The sequence below is a fragment of the Typopeltis vanoorti genome, chromosome 10 (genome assembly GCF_054136105.1).
Source record: "Typopeltis vanoorti isolate ZY-2024b chromosome 10, IOZ_Tvanoo_1.0, whole genome shotgun sequence".
NCBI classification, from domain to species: Eukaryota; Metazoa; Arthropoda; class Arachnida; order Uropygi; family Thelyphonidae; genus Typopeltis; species Typopeltis vanoorti.
This window is the reverse complement of record NC_143558.1, coordinates 103,257,960-103,273,808: the sequence shown is the minus strand read 5'-3', so window position 1 is coordinate 103,273,808 and position 15,849 is coordinate 103,257,960. Positions and strand designations below refer to the sequence as shown.

Genomic DNA, 15,849 nt, shown 5'->3' with positions numbered 1-15,849 from the left:
TTTTCTTTTCTTTTGATTCCGTTTCTCTTGTGCGCTTTGTTGGGGTGCTGGGTGTGACTTCTTCCTCTTTCCTGCGCGTTTCATGATTTGCCACCTTGATGCTGGCGATGTTGTCCTGCGTGTGGCGGCTTGCCTTGGGTATCTTTTGGGTTTTTGTGGAGGTTGTGTTTTCCGTTGATGCTCCCTTTTCAGCCTGTTGGCAGAGCTCCGGAAAATCGCCCCTTGATACTGTCTCAGGCTTCCCGATGGGTGTAGCCCTAATCGGTGTTATGGTCCCTCCAATTGCTTCTGAGAGTGTCCTGTTTGGACATGTGTCCACTTTGTGGGTCAGATCCCCACACTTCAGACAAGGTTCTGTACAGCTTTCTATTTTATGTTTTGATGCTTTGCAATTTCTGCATTGTATTCGAGGGCAATCTGCCCCAAGGTGTTCCTCTGAGTTACATCTAAAGTTCACATCTGGGTAGTTGATCATTACCCTCGTTCCCCCCAAAAAACGAAGTTGGGGACTTCTTTTTTCATTTCAATCTGGATATCGACGTCTCCTGTTTTCCATCCTTTATAGTCTACGTGCTCAATTTGCTTTAATCTCGTGAATTTTCCCCCCATTGACTAAAGAATTTCTTGACTTCAGGTTCGTTCTCTAGGTATTCTAGTGGAAACCTGGTTATTTTTAGCATTTTACTTTAGTTCTAGGCAAAAAATGCGACATGGTTACAGAAATTCCTGACTACTGGCTGTAGAAATGGGATGTAAGGGAGGGAAAAATCGAGGAACGTTGGGCGTTCCTCACCGCAAACAAAGCGATACCAGAATAGACGGATAAAACATGCAATAAAAAGAAAAAAGGTCTTACCAAAGCTGGGGTACTACTGTGGAATCTGAGCATGGAGCTCTCTTTTCGGGCCGTTGAAACTGGATCTTCTTGAGAGGTAGACGTCTGCCTTTGGCTGGAGCTTTCTCGGGGGGTCCTTGGGAACTGTCGCTGGAATCCGCTGCGTTCTGCCGATGTCGATATTGAGGTCTCATCGGTGGGAGCCAGGCTAGAAATACCAAGATTTTAGTAATACAGAGCTTATAAGTATTTTACCAGAACAAGTTACCATAAGGTGTTTTAACCTTATTAAATAAAAATCTCAGGAGGAGATATAAATGTAGAAAGTATTTTACCTTGGGTATAATAAATGTTAAAAATACCAAGCAATTTTATACCTGGTTTTACTCCATTTCCCAAGTAAGCAAACAGACAAACAAGTCAAGCTGATCCTACAGGTAGTGCAAGACCAAGGCAACTCGTGGTAAAGGTGGCATATTCTAGCCTGGCTCCCACTGATGAGACCTCAATAAAGGTCGAAACCGGTCTGGGTAGTGGCCCCCTTGCCTTTAATACAAAATATCATACATCCCCTTCTTGGAGATGTGTTTTGGCATTAAGGGTAAATATTAAGATTAGTGATCAGAACTTATGCCACCTTTACCACGAGTTGCCTTGGTCTTGCACTACCTGTAGGATCAGCTAGACTTGCATCACTTGTAGGTGCAAACTTGACTTGTTTGTCTGTTTGCTTACTTGGGAAATGGAGTAAAACCAGGTTTAAAATTGCTTGGTATTTTTAACATTTATTATACCCAAGGTAAAATACTTTGTAACCTCTTTTGTGACAAAACAACACAATGTAAATGGCAGAAATATCTCACTGTCACTGCACAAGAAGAATCGCTAGCTTTCCATAGTATCTTGCATAACCATTCAATTAGATCAGTAGATTGTGCATCTACCATCATGCAAAACATATTCTTTAAAAGATTCACATGGGCAAGAACAAAATGTGAAAGCATAGTTGTAAATGTATGTGCTCCTTTTGCATTTCTTGAAGTGTTAAGAGACAAAATATGTCTTTTATGGTAGATTCATCAAATCACTGAAACCTGAAGTTGGTCTCAGTTTTGGTGAGGTATTTTATACCTGTGAAAGGAATACAAGTGAAATCATCAAAATCTCATTATCTTGTAGGAGGAATACCTGAGATATACTGAAATTTCAACAATTTCTATGATACTTTCCTAGAATGCATTGAAAACTGACCCAAGCGTTTTGCAGAGCTATGTGACTTTAAATGGATTTATTAAATATCCCTCCATCCTGGTGTGTTGTTCAACATTTGAGTCCAAAGCATATCTAAAGTTGGCATCAACATTATAAAAGTAATAGATGAAGAAGATATGTGAATCTAAGATTGATCATGGAAGAAATGTGGTGTGACAACTAGTGAAAGGTGGATTGAGACAATGAAAAATAAGACAACTCATTATGCATTAGGAATACTGGCACAAATGCATCATTAAAGAGGGTTTTTCTTTAATAAATGCATATTTTGAACTTATGAAAGGAACCAGTTGTCTGAAAAAGACATTTCTTGTGGACTTTTATAATTTTTTTAAAGAGCAGCTAAAGTTTTTGGAAGAAATTCGGTCATATAAAGATATGACAAAAGTATTATTAGTATAGTATGTCCTGGCCCGCCTGATCAGTAGAAATTTGTATAATTTGACAATGTTAATGTGAGACTAAGATGATGATAAATATGTAAATAACCTATGTTAATTAAGCAAAACAGTTATGGCTAGTTTGCATGAAATGAGTACAAAAGGATCATTTTGACTAGTATGACAGTCAATTCATGTCAGCTTGCCATGAGTGTCCCAATTTTTGTTATATAAATCTAATCACCCCTAGAATAGGTCGTATTCTTTTTTCTATCATCTATCTTAGAATGAAAATGTTATCGATACAGGACTTTCAACATTTGCAAAGCCAGCCTGTTCTTCTGAGATACAGAGGACAATACTCTTCTCTAACCTTGCATTTATAATTTTTCTTTATTAGTCTACTCATGGAAGCCATTACACTAATACCTAATGTGAAGACTCATTCCAATTTTTTTAATGATAAGAGTTATTGATAATGGCCAGTCATCAGGAGTCACATCACTTTCTAGGAACTTGATTTAACATTCGTGTTATTATTCTTAACAGCTGGTCACCTCCATAATTCCATGGATACTTCTCCTGGGTTAGCCACCTTCTCATTTTGAAACTTTTTCAAAGCATTTCACGGCATATTCGAAAAAAGGATTTATTAGCTCCTGTATTCTTCAGATCATTGCCATTGTCTCCTTCAAAGTATTCTTTCCCATCCTGTGTGTATCAGAAGGTTCTTAAAATGTTTCATCCAGGCTATCAGAGGTATTAACATCACCAGATGTTAGAATTTTTTCTGTTTGTTGTTTTCACGAACCTAATCACCCATGCCTGAGCTGACTTGTTATATCATACTGAATGATTAATATCAGAACAAATTCTATTCCAGCATTCTTCCTTACATAAATCTAGCATGCATCACCATGTCAGTCAGAATTTTTTTTTTTTAATGACAGAAGTTAGTGGAACTATTATTGAACTGCCAAAGGTGATCCATCACCAAAAATTGATTTAAATGTGAAAGTTTGTGTTTATTCACATCCTCTTTTGAAGATACGATATTAACATTGCATATGTAGCATAGTGAATGAATATTATTTTTATTCATGACTTATTTCTAGAGCAGTAATGTTACGTTATTATTTGTAATATTATGTATCACATAATTTCTTGACACATTCTCACGCTACTTTGGCCTCTGCTTTGGCAAGACAAGCAGTTCTGTATGGCCTGGCCAGGATAAATCAGCTAGTGGGCTTGCCTGATAAGGTTAACAGTGTTGCAGTAAGTCTCCTTCCCAATGGTCCAGAGACAGACCTAAGGCTTGCTGTGTTGCCAGTATAGTATAGCACCTGAAAGGGTCAAAAGTGTCGCAATAAGTCTCCTTCCCAATGGTTCAGAGACAAGCTTAAGGCTTGCTGTGTTGCCAGTATAGCATCCGAAGTAGCCCTGGTGTTCCTCTCCCAGGTGTAGTTATTGCTTACTGTTGAGTGAGTATCACGTGTAGCTCCACAATGGATGGGAAGTTCTGATGCTGAATCAGTCTCCCTTTGAATATAAATATTCTAGTAGCAAGGCTTATATGTTAGTTAGACATAACTGGTAATTAGTTTACGGAATTAACAACGCAAATGAAGTATATTAATTAAAGGTAACTTTAATGAATCACTTCTATATTTCGGCAACGTCACATTGCCATCTTCAGGAACATAAAGATATGGTATGTACACGCAAGCACTAACACAAAGCAAATGAGGAAGAAAGCAAGAAACTAATATTGTTCCTAAAGTCCTAATGGTGCCCTCTTGCGGGCTAATTTGGTAGTCTTGGCTGTTGGGCTGAAGTTCTCATAATGTAAGTCTCCCAAATTTGGGGTAGTTTCATGCACCCAAATTTGTTGAGGTTAGGAACGTTTTTTAGAGCTGCTGAAGATTCTTTGAATAATCTTTCGTATTTAAACTTGCTGCAATGAATTATTTTTGTTTTTTTCCAACGAATTTTATGGTGGGTATCTAAGGCATGGTCTTCCATCCCAGAGCGGCTGTACTGGTGAAACCGGATGTAGTCTTTGTGTTCTGAAATCCTGATATTAGTTGTTCTGCCTGTTTGGCCAAAGTAGGACAATTTGCAGCTGCAAGGGACCTGGTATACACCAGGTAGGTCTAGGGGGAGTGGTTAGAGCAGATAAGGGATGCCAACTTTTTATATGGTCTGTAACAGGAAGTAAGGTCATATTTTTTGAGGATATTGGTTATTTTCTCAGAGGTGCCCTGGATGTAGGGGATGGTGATAGACTTGGTGTAATCTTTATTGTGGAGGGGGGGAAGGGGGTTGTGGTTTACTGGTTTTAGTATTTTTTGGATTTTTTTGGGGTTATAGCCATTGGCTAAGAAAGTGTTGAGGATGTGGTTTAGTTCAGTAGTCAGGGCCTTGTCATCTGAGCAGATTAATTTTGCCCTGTTATATAGTGTTTTTATAACCCCATATTGTTGTGAGGGGGGGGGGTATTGCTGGTGAATGTATCGGCCAGTATGGGTGGGTTTTCTGTAAACAGAGAAAACCAAAGATCCATTAAGCTGGCGGGTGATTAAAGTGTCTAGGAAGGGGAGGGTGTTGTTTTCCTCTTTTTCTAAGGTGAACTGGACTCTGGGGTGTTGGTTGTTTAAGTGTGTTAGGAAGGAGTGGAGTGTGTCTGAGCCATGTGGCCAAATAGCAAACACATTATCCACATAACGAAGCCAAATAGTGGGTTTTTGTGGGGTGAAGTTTAAGGCTTTCTCTTCAGATGTCTCCATAAAGAAATTGGCCAAGGGTGGGGAAAGTGGTGAACCCATGGCTGTCCCCTCTATCTGTTTGTAGAACTTTCCTTGCCAAATGAAATAGCCTGAGTTCATTGTGAACCGAAATAGGGCTGAGATATCGCGAGGAAACTTGGCTTGGATGAGCTCAATTCCGTAAACTAATTATACCAGTTATGAATATAAATAATTTTCATCTGCTTGTATATCGGGACCCACAATAAGTCCCAAACAGGTCCAGAAATAATTAACAACTTCAGCAGAAACACAAAACAAAAATACAGAAGCCATCGGAGACGACAAACAACAACATCAGTGTTCTTATTATTACATTCAACTTATAAACATGCACTTGTGAAATATCACCCTTCTTTACCAGAAGTGTTTGGAAGGATTGGCAGGATCTCTAAAATCTGCAAAAAAATTCCATTTAACGGTATTCTGGTAAAAAAAAAAAAAAGCACCACAGACTCAGTCACAGCATCTCCTTCATGTAACATCTATTCTATTTGGGTTACCCACACACACACACACAAAACTTTGAACTATTCTTGAGGAGTAATTTCAGTTTGACCTCCTCAATATCCCAGACAAACAACATCTGCTCCAAGATGAAAGGCCCAGGAATGACAGCTATAAGGAGTATACTTATACATGGGTGTGGTCACTTGGTTCCTACCAGGAACATCATCCTTACTTTTAATATACTTAAACCACCAACATCTGTGAAAGCAGAATATCTAAACTGCCCAGTTAGTCTCTACAATCCCCTTGCACTGTTTTTAAATGCCAGAAGTATGGTCATTCTCAAACTTCGGGAACGTGTCTCTGCCATCTGTGCTGCTCAGCGTGGTAGTAAAGAACATAAGAACAAGGCACCAAAACCAAAATGCCCAAATTGTGAGGGAGATCACCCTGCTTACTCTGGAAAATGCCAAAAGTGGAAGGATATAAAAAAAAAAGAAAGAGAGAAAGATCCAAAAAATGAAAACTGAGCAGTCCTTCTCATACCAGGAGGCATGGAAGCAGTATTCCACAAATACAACAACATCTTTTATTATATCTTCCTAAAAGGTAGCTGTGAAGAAAATGTCGCAGGGATTATGTCAATCCTGCTTTCATAATTTGCTTACTTTTAAAATCGTAAGAGAGAAAAAAAACAATGGGGGCTCACTTCAGAGGACATACCAAAAACGGTCCCATTACATGAAAATCCACTGATTGTAAAAAATAAAATAATGAAACATGCACCACAGTAAGTCAAAGACATGCCTCTAGACCCTGTAATAGAGGCCTGCATATAGATGGGATGAAAACATCTTTTTCTCTGGAAGATAAAGTAATTAATATACCTATCGCCCTTGAGAGAGGCCACTTTCACAACACCTTGAATATTTTACCTAATGAAAGAGAAATGAATGACACTGCCACCCACAATTTTCTAAACGGGAAAAGTCTAAGACTAATGAAAATAAAACCATACAAAATCAGAAGCTAGATGATACCACCAAAAAGAAATAATGGAAACATTCCTACAATGGAAGGTTTTTTACATGGATTTTCTCTAAACATCAAAACTCTCTTTCAGAAGTATAAACCAATATACTTCTGCCTGCAAGAAATATACCTGAAGCCGACTGACAGTCCTGCATTCATAACAGGACAGGGGATGGACCTCATGGTTGGTGACTCCTACCCATGTATGAGTTGCCATCCTTGTGGGCAACCATACCTCCATTCCAGCAAGTCCCACTTAATACGAATATCAATTAGAAGCAATTGCTGTCCATTTCTCAATCGGAACTTTAATAACAGTATGCCTGCATCTATGTTCCTCCTGCTGTGCAGATAACTTTCATGATGATGTCATATTGCACTTACCATCCCTTTAATTTTAATGGATGATTTAAATGGACCCATCACTCTTTGGAGTATTGCTCAAACAAACATCACAGGAAAGTGGAACTTATGCTCAAGAACAATAATCCCTCTCATAAATACAGGAAACCTTCCATATGCCTACTCTGAACATTCACTGCCATTGACTTAACTATCTGCTCACCCTCCCCTTTTCCCACGCTTCAAGTGGGAAACTGATGAGAACTTATTTGGGAGTTATTGCTTTCCCATGATAAATACCTTTCTTCATGTGCAACCATTCACTCTGTTACAGATATCACAATGGAAAATTGAGCAAGCTGACTGGCCCACTTTCTCATCATTAACAGAATTTGATTGTGTGATGGTCAGCTCCTCTTTCTTCCATCAGTGATGTATTGAATCACAAACTGCCACGGCTGGATTTCCTAAAGCATCTACAGTTTCCATGTTCCCCAAAGAAGCTTATAAGAAAGCTTGGATTATTTTCTGAAGGTAAAGTAGAATTTTTGGATAGTCAAGTTATCCACATAGAGGGCATTGCATACTGTTGGAAGAAGTTGTGTTATCGAGTTGATCTTGACTGCAAAAAGCATGACACTTAAGACTGAACCTTGTGAAACTCCCTTATCTTGGTAGTATGGTCAGGAGAGAGCCGTTCTCCCTCAGATTTTATTATTTGCCACCCCCAGGGAGTTCAAGGACTCATCGAGGGATGGTATCTACTCTACAGCTCTGCTTCCACCACTCACAATCCACCAATGCCATCTACCGCCACCACTTGTATTTCCACAGACAATTACAAACATCCATGCCCACAAGGGATTGGAACCCGCAGCCTCTTCTTGACTGGAGAGCGGATACGCTAACCACTCGGCCAGCCAGGCTGGGCAACTGGTTAGATAAAAAGATTTCCCATGGGACTAAAATTCTCTAGATCTTTTCAATATTCCAAATTTCAAAGCAGTGTCATATGCTTTCCATATATATAAAAAAAAAAAAAAAAAAAAAAAATGGATACTAGATGCTTGTGTTTTAGAAGGGCATCTCTAATGGATGCCTTTAGCCAGACTAGATGATTGGAAATAGAATATTTTTGGAAATTAGATGGTGTTCTGGGGAAAAAAAGGTTGTTTCTCTCCAGAAAACATAAAAGATGAGTTAGCCATATTTTCCAGAATATTGCACAAGCAGCTGGTTGGATCCTGGATCCTTGCCTGGCTTAGTAAAGGCAGTAGTAATTGCCTTTTGCCAGGTATGAGAAAATTATTTTGATAATACTGGCGATAGATGTTTTACAATCTGTAATGGATACTATCTGGTCCGACAGCATTTAAGCAGAGCAGCTTGCATTTCTTCTTCTTTATGGGCTGTAGCGTTCTTCGGTGCAGTATGTCGAAATTAGAATTTGCAGTTTTTCTGCTTTGCTTTTCTCAGCAAGGAACTCAAGAGGGATAAGAAGATATTGCTGTTTTAGCAAAAATCTCCCTGAGAGTGGTATAGCAATTGCTTTAGACCAGCAACTATGCATCTACTGTGTTCAAAGACAAAGATCTGATAGGTGCTATATCTACTCTTCATTTACTGGAATTTTTGCTAGACTTCTTTAGTGTTGGTTTTTTTGTTAGGAATGTTTATTTGATCCAGGATTCCTTTTAACTTTGACATACATTTTAAAGCAATAAGGTTTGCTGTTGTTGTGGAGGAATTACCTTCCTCTTTCATTCATGTAGTATGAGGGTCATAGAAAGACAGCTGCAGCAAGCCATTCACAATCTGTCAAAATGGGTGTTTGCAAACTGATTCAGATTTTCACACTACAATACAGTTGTGTGCACTTTTGCCTCAGATGTGGTCTTCATCCACATCTGAGGGCAAATATGGGCATACTTGGAACCCATATTTGACAATAAACTTTCCATCCTCCTTCATGCAAAGCAGATGCAAGATAAGTGCCATAAACTAGTGAACATCCTTCACACCCTATCTTTCACCTCTTGGGGTGCTGACAGATGTTCTTTGCTTCGTTTGCATAGGGCACATTGATAAGGCCAAACTTGATTTTGGGTCCCCCAAGTTGATGCTTCTGCCAGGACGAGTACCCTACGGTGGCTAGATCATATTCATTATCAAGCCATCGAAATCGCAAATGAAACATTTTGAACTTCACCTACTTCTAGTCTGTACATTGAGGCAAATAGACCACATCTGTCGCTTTGACGTCAACGGCTGTTTCTTTTAAATGCAACAAAATTAAAATCTTTGTCCAACCTTCCCAAGATGGGCAACTATTTTTTTTGCCCACAATGGGAGAATCTGTACATCTTTCAGCTTACTAATGAATTAAAGCTCTTTTTCAAGCCCCTAGATATTGAGGTATACAACATATCACAGACACCATTAAATACACAACCACTTTGGCATTCATTCCATGCAGCCTTTTTTTTCTATTATCTACCAAAATATTCCCATTGGGATTAAGGGAAGAAAAGCTGCAGATGCTGCAGTTAGGTGAGCTTGTTTCCTAGACATTCACCCTCTGCCTGTACCATACACTGATTACTGTTTGATTAACAGACACAAATTGTTATCCCAGTGGCAGGCATTTTGGAATAGAGAGAATAATAATAATAATCTCTACCAAATTAAGTCTGAAATTAAACTATTTCAGTCTAGTCTGCACAGGGCTGGAAGAGAGGAAGTTGCTTCTGCTCGGCTCCACGTAGGTCATAGTCATCTCACACACACTCCTTTCTGTCGAGGGGTGATGACATGCCTGTTTGTGTGTGTGTGTGTTTTGTAATGCCATACTAACCATCAATCATATTTTAGTTGAATGTCCTCATATTATGAAGGAGCACAGTCATTATTTTAGCCATATTCATAATCTGTTTTAGACCTATACACTTCAGCAGATTTCATCCGACTCAAAAATGTTTTGTTTTAATTTTTATGAACAATTAATATATTTTACCATATATGGATCATTTTTTATATAGTGTTGCTTGTATATGCCGTTTTTAATACCTTTTTTTAAGAACATTTTACAGTTTATTTTGCATTTTTTTTATCCATCTTTTTTTATTCTCTTTTTTGCACACCTTATTTTTCAGAACTATCTTTATATACATGCCATTCCAATTTTTTAACTTGTATACTATTTTGATCATTTATTTGTGCAGTATGATCACAGCCATCCATTTGCCATAAAACACCAAATAAACAGACCTCCATTTTAGAGGTAGCATTGAGTGATATGTTGCTTACACCATATTGATAGATTTTAGCAAAATGGCACTGATTAGTTGAACAATCTCTTCTGTATCTACCACCTGCAGTATATGTGTGTATATATATATATATATATATATATGTATGTATATATATATATATATATGTATATTGTGTGTGTGTCAATACATAGTCTGTCTACAATATATCAATGTGTTTTCATCATCAGGAAATGCCTTGGCAGGAATACAGATTCGAACTAATAGCGATCCTATAGTAAGGTACAACAAAATTCATCATGGACAGCATGGTGGTATCTATGTTGTAAGTATATTTTGAATATCCAAAATTTTAAAAAAAAAGTTAATCCAAAATATGTTTCAATTTACATATTTTCCTAGCATTTTGAGTCATTTATTTTAGTGATATTAAATATTTATTAAGCAGTAATGATGAGCCCAGCTTAGCAACTTGTACTTGTGTTTCTTTAACTATAATAAGATCTTTGTATGAATATAAAACAGCAACTTTTCGTAATTATTCTTATTATTTGACTGCCATAAACTTATACAGAATTCATTTATTATCTTGCATTTTCTAATTTCTCTGGCATTTCTCATTTTACTTTCTCCATTCAAACCAAAAAATGTACCCTTTCTTGCTACCTGTGTATACACAAATTTTGGGAATGGCATCCTTGCTTTTCTTTTGTACATTATCTTTCTTTCATTGATATGCTTACCTCCCAGTTGCCACATTACAATTACATTATTTTGTAACTAGGATCAAAATAAGTGGATTTCATAAAAAAAAAATTTTTTTTTACGAAAATGTTTTCTATATATTGATACTTTATTACAAGTATATAATGTGTGGTACTGAAGGTAATGCATTTAAGAAGCTTCCTGCATAATCTCACTAATGTCATGCCTGTAGGGAGTAATATGCGTGAGATACCCGTCAAGGCTACATGTACGAAGTGGTATCAAAACATTTCAAGACTGGTTTGTAACTCGCCAACAGATGGTAGCACAAGGCTACACGCACAGGCACAGGGAGCACCTACCTTCATAAGTCAGTGTGCCAAAAGACATCTTCCTGTGTACATTGGTAGCTGTGCAACTGATGCTATTCTGACCACCTGCGTTACCACATCTGCGATTTCATCATGGACAGCAAGTTAGAACAAAGAGCAAACGTGAAATTCTGCATGAAACTGGGCAAATCTGCCACAGAGACGTTTGACATGATTCGGCAAGTTTACGGTGATGCTGCAATGAGTTGTTCGAGGTGTTTTGAGTGGCACGCGTGCTTCAAGAGCAGAAGAATATCACTGGAAGACGATGATAGATCAGGAAGATCTTCAACGAGCTCAACCCCCAAAAATTTCGAAACCATTCGGCAACTTGTGCATGAGGATTGTCGGAGAACACCCCACAACATTGCTGCCATTGTCGGTGTGTGTCATACGGAACAGCCCAGGCAATCCTCGCGTATGATTAGAACATGCACCGTGTTGCTGCCAAGTTCGTCCCCAGGCTGCTGACCCAGGAGCAGAAGGAACACCGCATCGAAGTCTGCCAAGAACTTCGTCAGCGTGCCATGGATGACCCATCATTTATGTCGAGGATCATTACCGGTGATGAAACTAGGATGTGTGGGTACGACCCTGAGACGAAACAACAGTCTTCGCAGTGGAAGAGCCCATCATCTCCACGACCAAAAAAGGCGAGGCAGGTCCGCAGCTCAGCCAAGTGCATTCTCATCATCTTTTTGAACATTTGTGTGCATCGTGAATTCGTCCTCAGGGGCCAGACCGTCAATAGTGAGTTCTACTGCCAGGTTTTAAGATGTCTGAGGGAGGGTATTCGGTGAAAGCGACCAGATCTGTGGTGCGCAAAAAACTGAATGCTCAACGACAACAATGCACCCTGTCACCGAGCTCCCCTCACACGTGAGTTTCTTGCCAGAAACAACATGATCTCACTTCCGCACCCACCCTACTTGCCAGATTTGGCTCCTGCAGACTTCGCCCTCTTCCCGAAGATGAAGATCCAGTTCAAAGGTCACCGTTTTGACACCACTGCAGAGATCCAGCGCGAATCGCAGAAGGTGCTTAATATGCTTCGAAAAGAAGATTTCCAGGACACATTCCAGAAGTGGCAAGAACGCTGGGAGCACTGTATTGATATGCAACAGGATAGTGTGTAAACGTAGTTAAATAAAGTAATTTCTCGTAAACAGAGCTAGTCTCAAAACTTTTTGATACCACCTCTTGTTCCCCTGCTTTTTTTTTTTTTTTTTTTGAAATATTATCATAACACTAAAACATAAATAAATATAGTCACTGTGTTTATAATATAAAGCAAACCTCTGCCCTCCCCCCCCCAAAAAAAATTAAAACTTTTACAAGAAGAATTTCTTTCACATTCACTTTACCAACATTCATGGTGAAAACACCAACTTGAATGTTGTACACCATTGCATATATTACAACCTGATCTTCTGTTTTTGACAGAACCCCAAATCTCTCTCACAACAACCAATGTCTATCTTTATCATCCATACACCTTGTATCATTCCTTTTGCCACAGAGATGAGAATTATTCCTCTGTACAATCTGATATTCCTTGCCAGGGGATACCTAACCTGGAATCGTCCCTTTTTTAGCCCTTCCATGGCTTAAAATTTCCATGCTTGATTATGTATCACTAATCTGATCTCTCTACCATTCCCCCATTCTGAAAGTCATTCTGACCTTTTTGACTTTTTTTTTATGTCGATTCCAACCCATGAAAGGTTATATGCAAACCTGTAGTACATTTTGTAACATGGGTGGGCTAAGTTTTTTTTCCATTTTTATCAATTACATATATATATATATTTTTTTTTTCATTTTTAATTTATTTTTTACATAGTCCAGAAGCCCTGCTCTAGATACCAACATGGAACTGTTTCAAGCTATTTCAGGCCTCCAATAAGCAGAGAAGTCTCATACTAGGTGATAAAATTCATCTCCCACCTATAGATCTTATCCTTGAAACGTGATTTCTTGGAATACAAATACCTTAACAGGAAGTTATCTTCCTTGACGACTTTAATGTTCACATCTACAAATACCTTAACAGGAAGTTATCTTCCTTGACGACTTTAATGTTCACATCTAACTGGCTCTCCTTTTCTGACTGTACTGTCAAGCTGGAAGAGAAGCAGAGGTATTTCTTGTAATCAATGACCTAAAGCAGTTTCTCAACCTTTCTAAGCCCAAGGACCAGTAAAATGCCTAAAACAATTCTACTGACCACTAAGCTACAGAGGTGTATCTGGGGGAGGGCATCCGCCCTGGGCACTTTTTTGGCATTTAAGAAATCTTGCCATACTGTCTATGTCAATAAAACTATATTGTTGTTCACTTCACCCCTCTTTTATTATTTGTCATTTTTCCGCTACAAATTTAGCGGCAGAATGACAAATAATAAAAGAGGGGTGAAGTGAACAACGCTATAGTTTTTTTGCTTCTGCCTTTGAACATTCTGACGCTGTTTGTTGGTTTTTTTAAGTCTCCATTTGATTTCAATAATTTTTACTTACTTATTCAATTTTAATTTGTTTTGTTTGGATAATTAAAAAAATATATATTGTATTTATTTAATTAATTTAAGTCTGCCTGCAGACCACAGGTTGAGAAACACTGACCTAAAGCAAATTGTTCATCTTCCAAATAAAAGTCGTAATAATCCTCTCCATTCACCCAACACTGGATAATTTTTTTTTCTAACAAAGAACCCATCCAAGGCAAATAACTTCTTCCTTTACCTGAAAGATAGGTATAGGAAGAGGTTATTTTTCAAGAAAGGCAGAAATATCTTGAAATATCTCAGTACCATAGATGTTTCTGTTCCTGATATAATCCCAAGAATTGTGCACAAGGGATGTGCTCTAACCCTTGTTCTTTATCACCTATACACTATATTATACTCAGCTGGCATCCACTCTACAGTATGGAAGCAAGGAAATTCAAAAATAAAAAAAAATTGTAAGGGTCTGCCTTCAAACTAGCAACCTATTGCTCTGACCTCATTGTCTCACCTAATCAGTGATTGCCATTCTGGATTTCGCCAGTCAAGATTGACCACAGATCTCCTTGCCTACATTACCTACTGGGCTTGCCTTGGAAAGAATTGGAGAAACCTGTGCTGTTCCACTTAATATTTACAAGGCATTTGTTAGGTCTCACTGGGGACTTCTCAGCAAATTGCCATCTTATGGACTAGACTAAAGCTAAACTATTTTCTACTGAAAAAAGTCACAAGTTTTTCATGTACAATCCTTATTAGTCTTTTTTTTTTTTTTTTTAGTCTAGGTTTGGGTAACATTTTGTTCATCATTACTGTGAGACCTTGGAGAACTCTTGTTTAGTACTGTTTTTATCCTTTTTATTTTAGGAAGCAAAAATTAATGAATATTATTATTGCTGCAGAGAACAGTGACGCCAGATTATGGAGGTCTAAAGGAAGCACTTCTGACAGAAATGTCATTTCATTCTACACATAACTTCAAGTATCATACGATATACTCACTCCATGGATATAGAATTATGGATTGCAGGATCTGACTTTGTGCGTTATCATTCATTTTGCATGGTAAACAACATGCATTAAACTACTTTACTATTTTGGGAGCCCGGGTATAACTTTCCACATGATATTTTAATAATACATAAACAATAACAATGATACATGAACAACAGAGCTTCCATCTATCATCACTAGCTACAGTCACAGGCTCTTAATTCTTTAGAAGTCATATGTAATGTTATGAAATATACTGGCAGATCTCACAGATCTGTTATAGCAAAAATAACTTATGGCTATAAGTTATTTTTGTATTTGACTGTATTTATTCTTGTTTTCATCCTTATTTTATCCATGCATAAGCAAACAGAAGATTGCATGACTAGGCTATTTGTATACAGAAATCATTGTCTTCACATCAGGTTGCTCTATCACTTGCACTATATATCTAATCCTAGCACATGCCAAGTATAATATACAGGAATACCACGATAATCGGGATAAATAATACGTGTAAAATGGGTGATCATTGCCAAGGATTTTTCAAATCTATTAATTAAATTTTATATATGAAGTAAAAAAGAAATGTGTTAAGTAAAAAATGAAGGTTCATTTAGAAAAACAAGATTATTCTTTAATTTTTATTTATATGTAAGGAGTACATACAGAGCATGCAATTATTCTTTCATGGATAAAAATTGGTCTAGAGTTGTCTGGTGGAATTTTTTCTTTCTTTTTTCTTCGTATAAAACTCGGTAGCAATGGATGGAATTTTCAATTTCCTGACAAACTTTCATTGATTGCTCAAGATTAGGATTGCCGTTCAAGTTTTTTTTTTCTTTAAAATTTTCAGCAATTCTAAACATTTCATCCATTTCTTTGAAGGT

At 37.8% G+C, this 15,849-nt stretch overlaps 1 protein-coding gene across 2 annotated transcripts in view; it reads left to right on the top strand.

The window, feature by feature from the left end:
• The window catches only part of FBXO11 (F-box protein 11), a 412,771-nt gene that overhangs the window by 303,268 nt on the left and 93,654 nt on the right, over positions 1 to 15,849 (top strand). For both annotated transcript variants that reach the window (XM_090399679.1, XM_090399680.1), the window contains exon 13: positions 10,618 to 10,712. In XM_090399679.1, the coding sequence (XP_090255805.1) occupies positions 10,618 to 10,712 (95 nt within the window). The remainder of the gene's footprint in view (positions 1 to 10,617; positions 10,713 to 15,849) is intronic.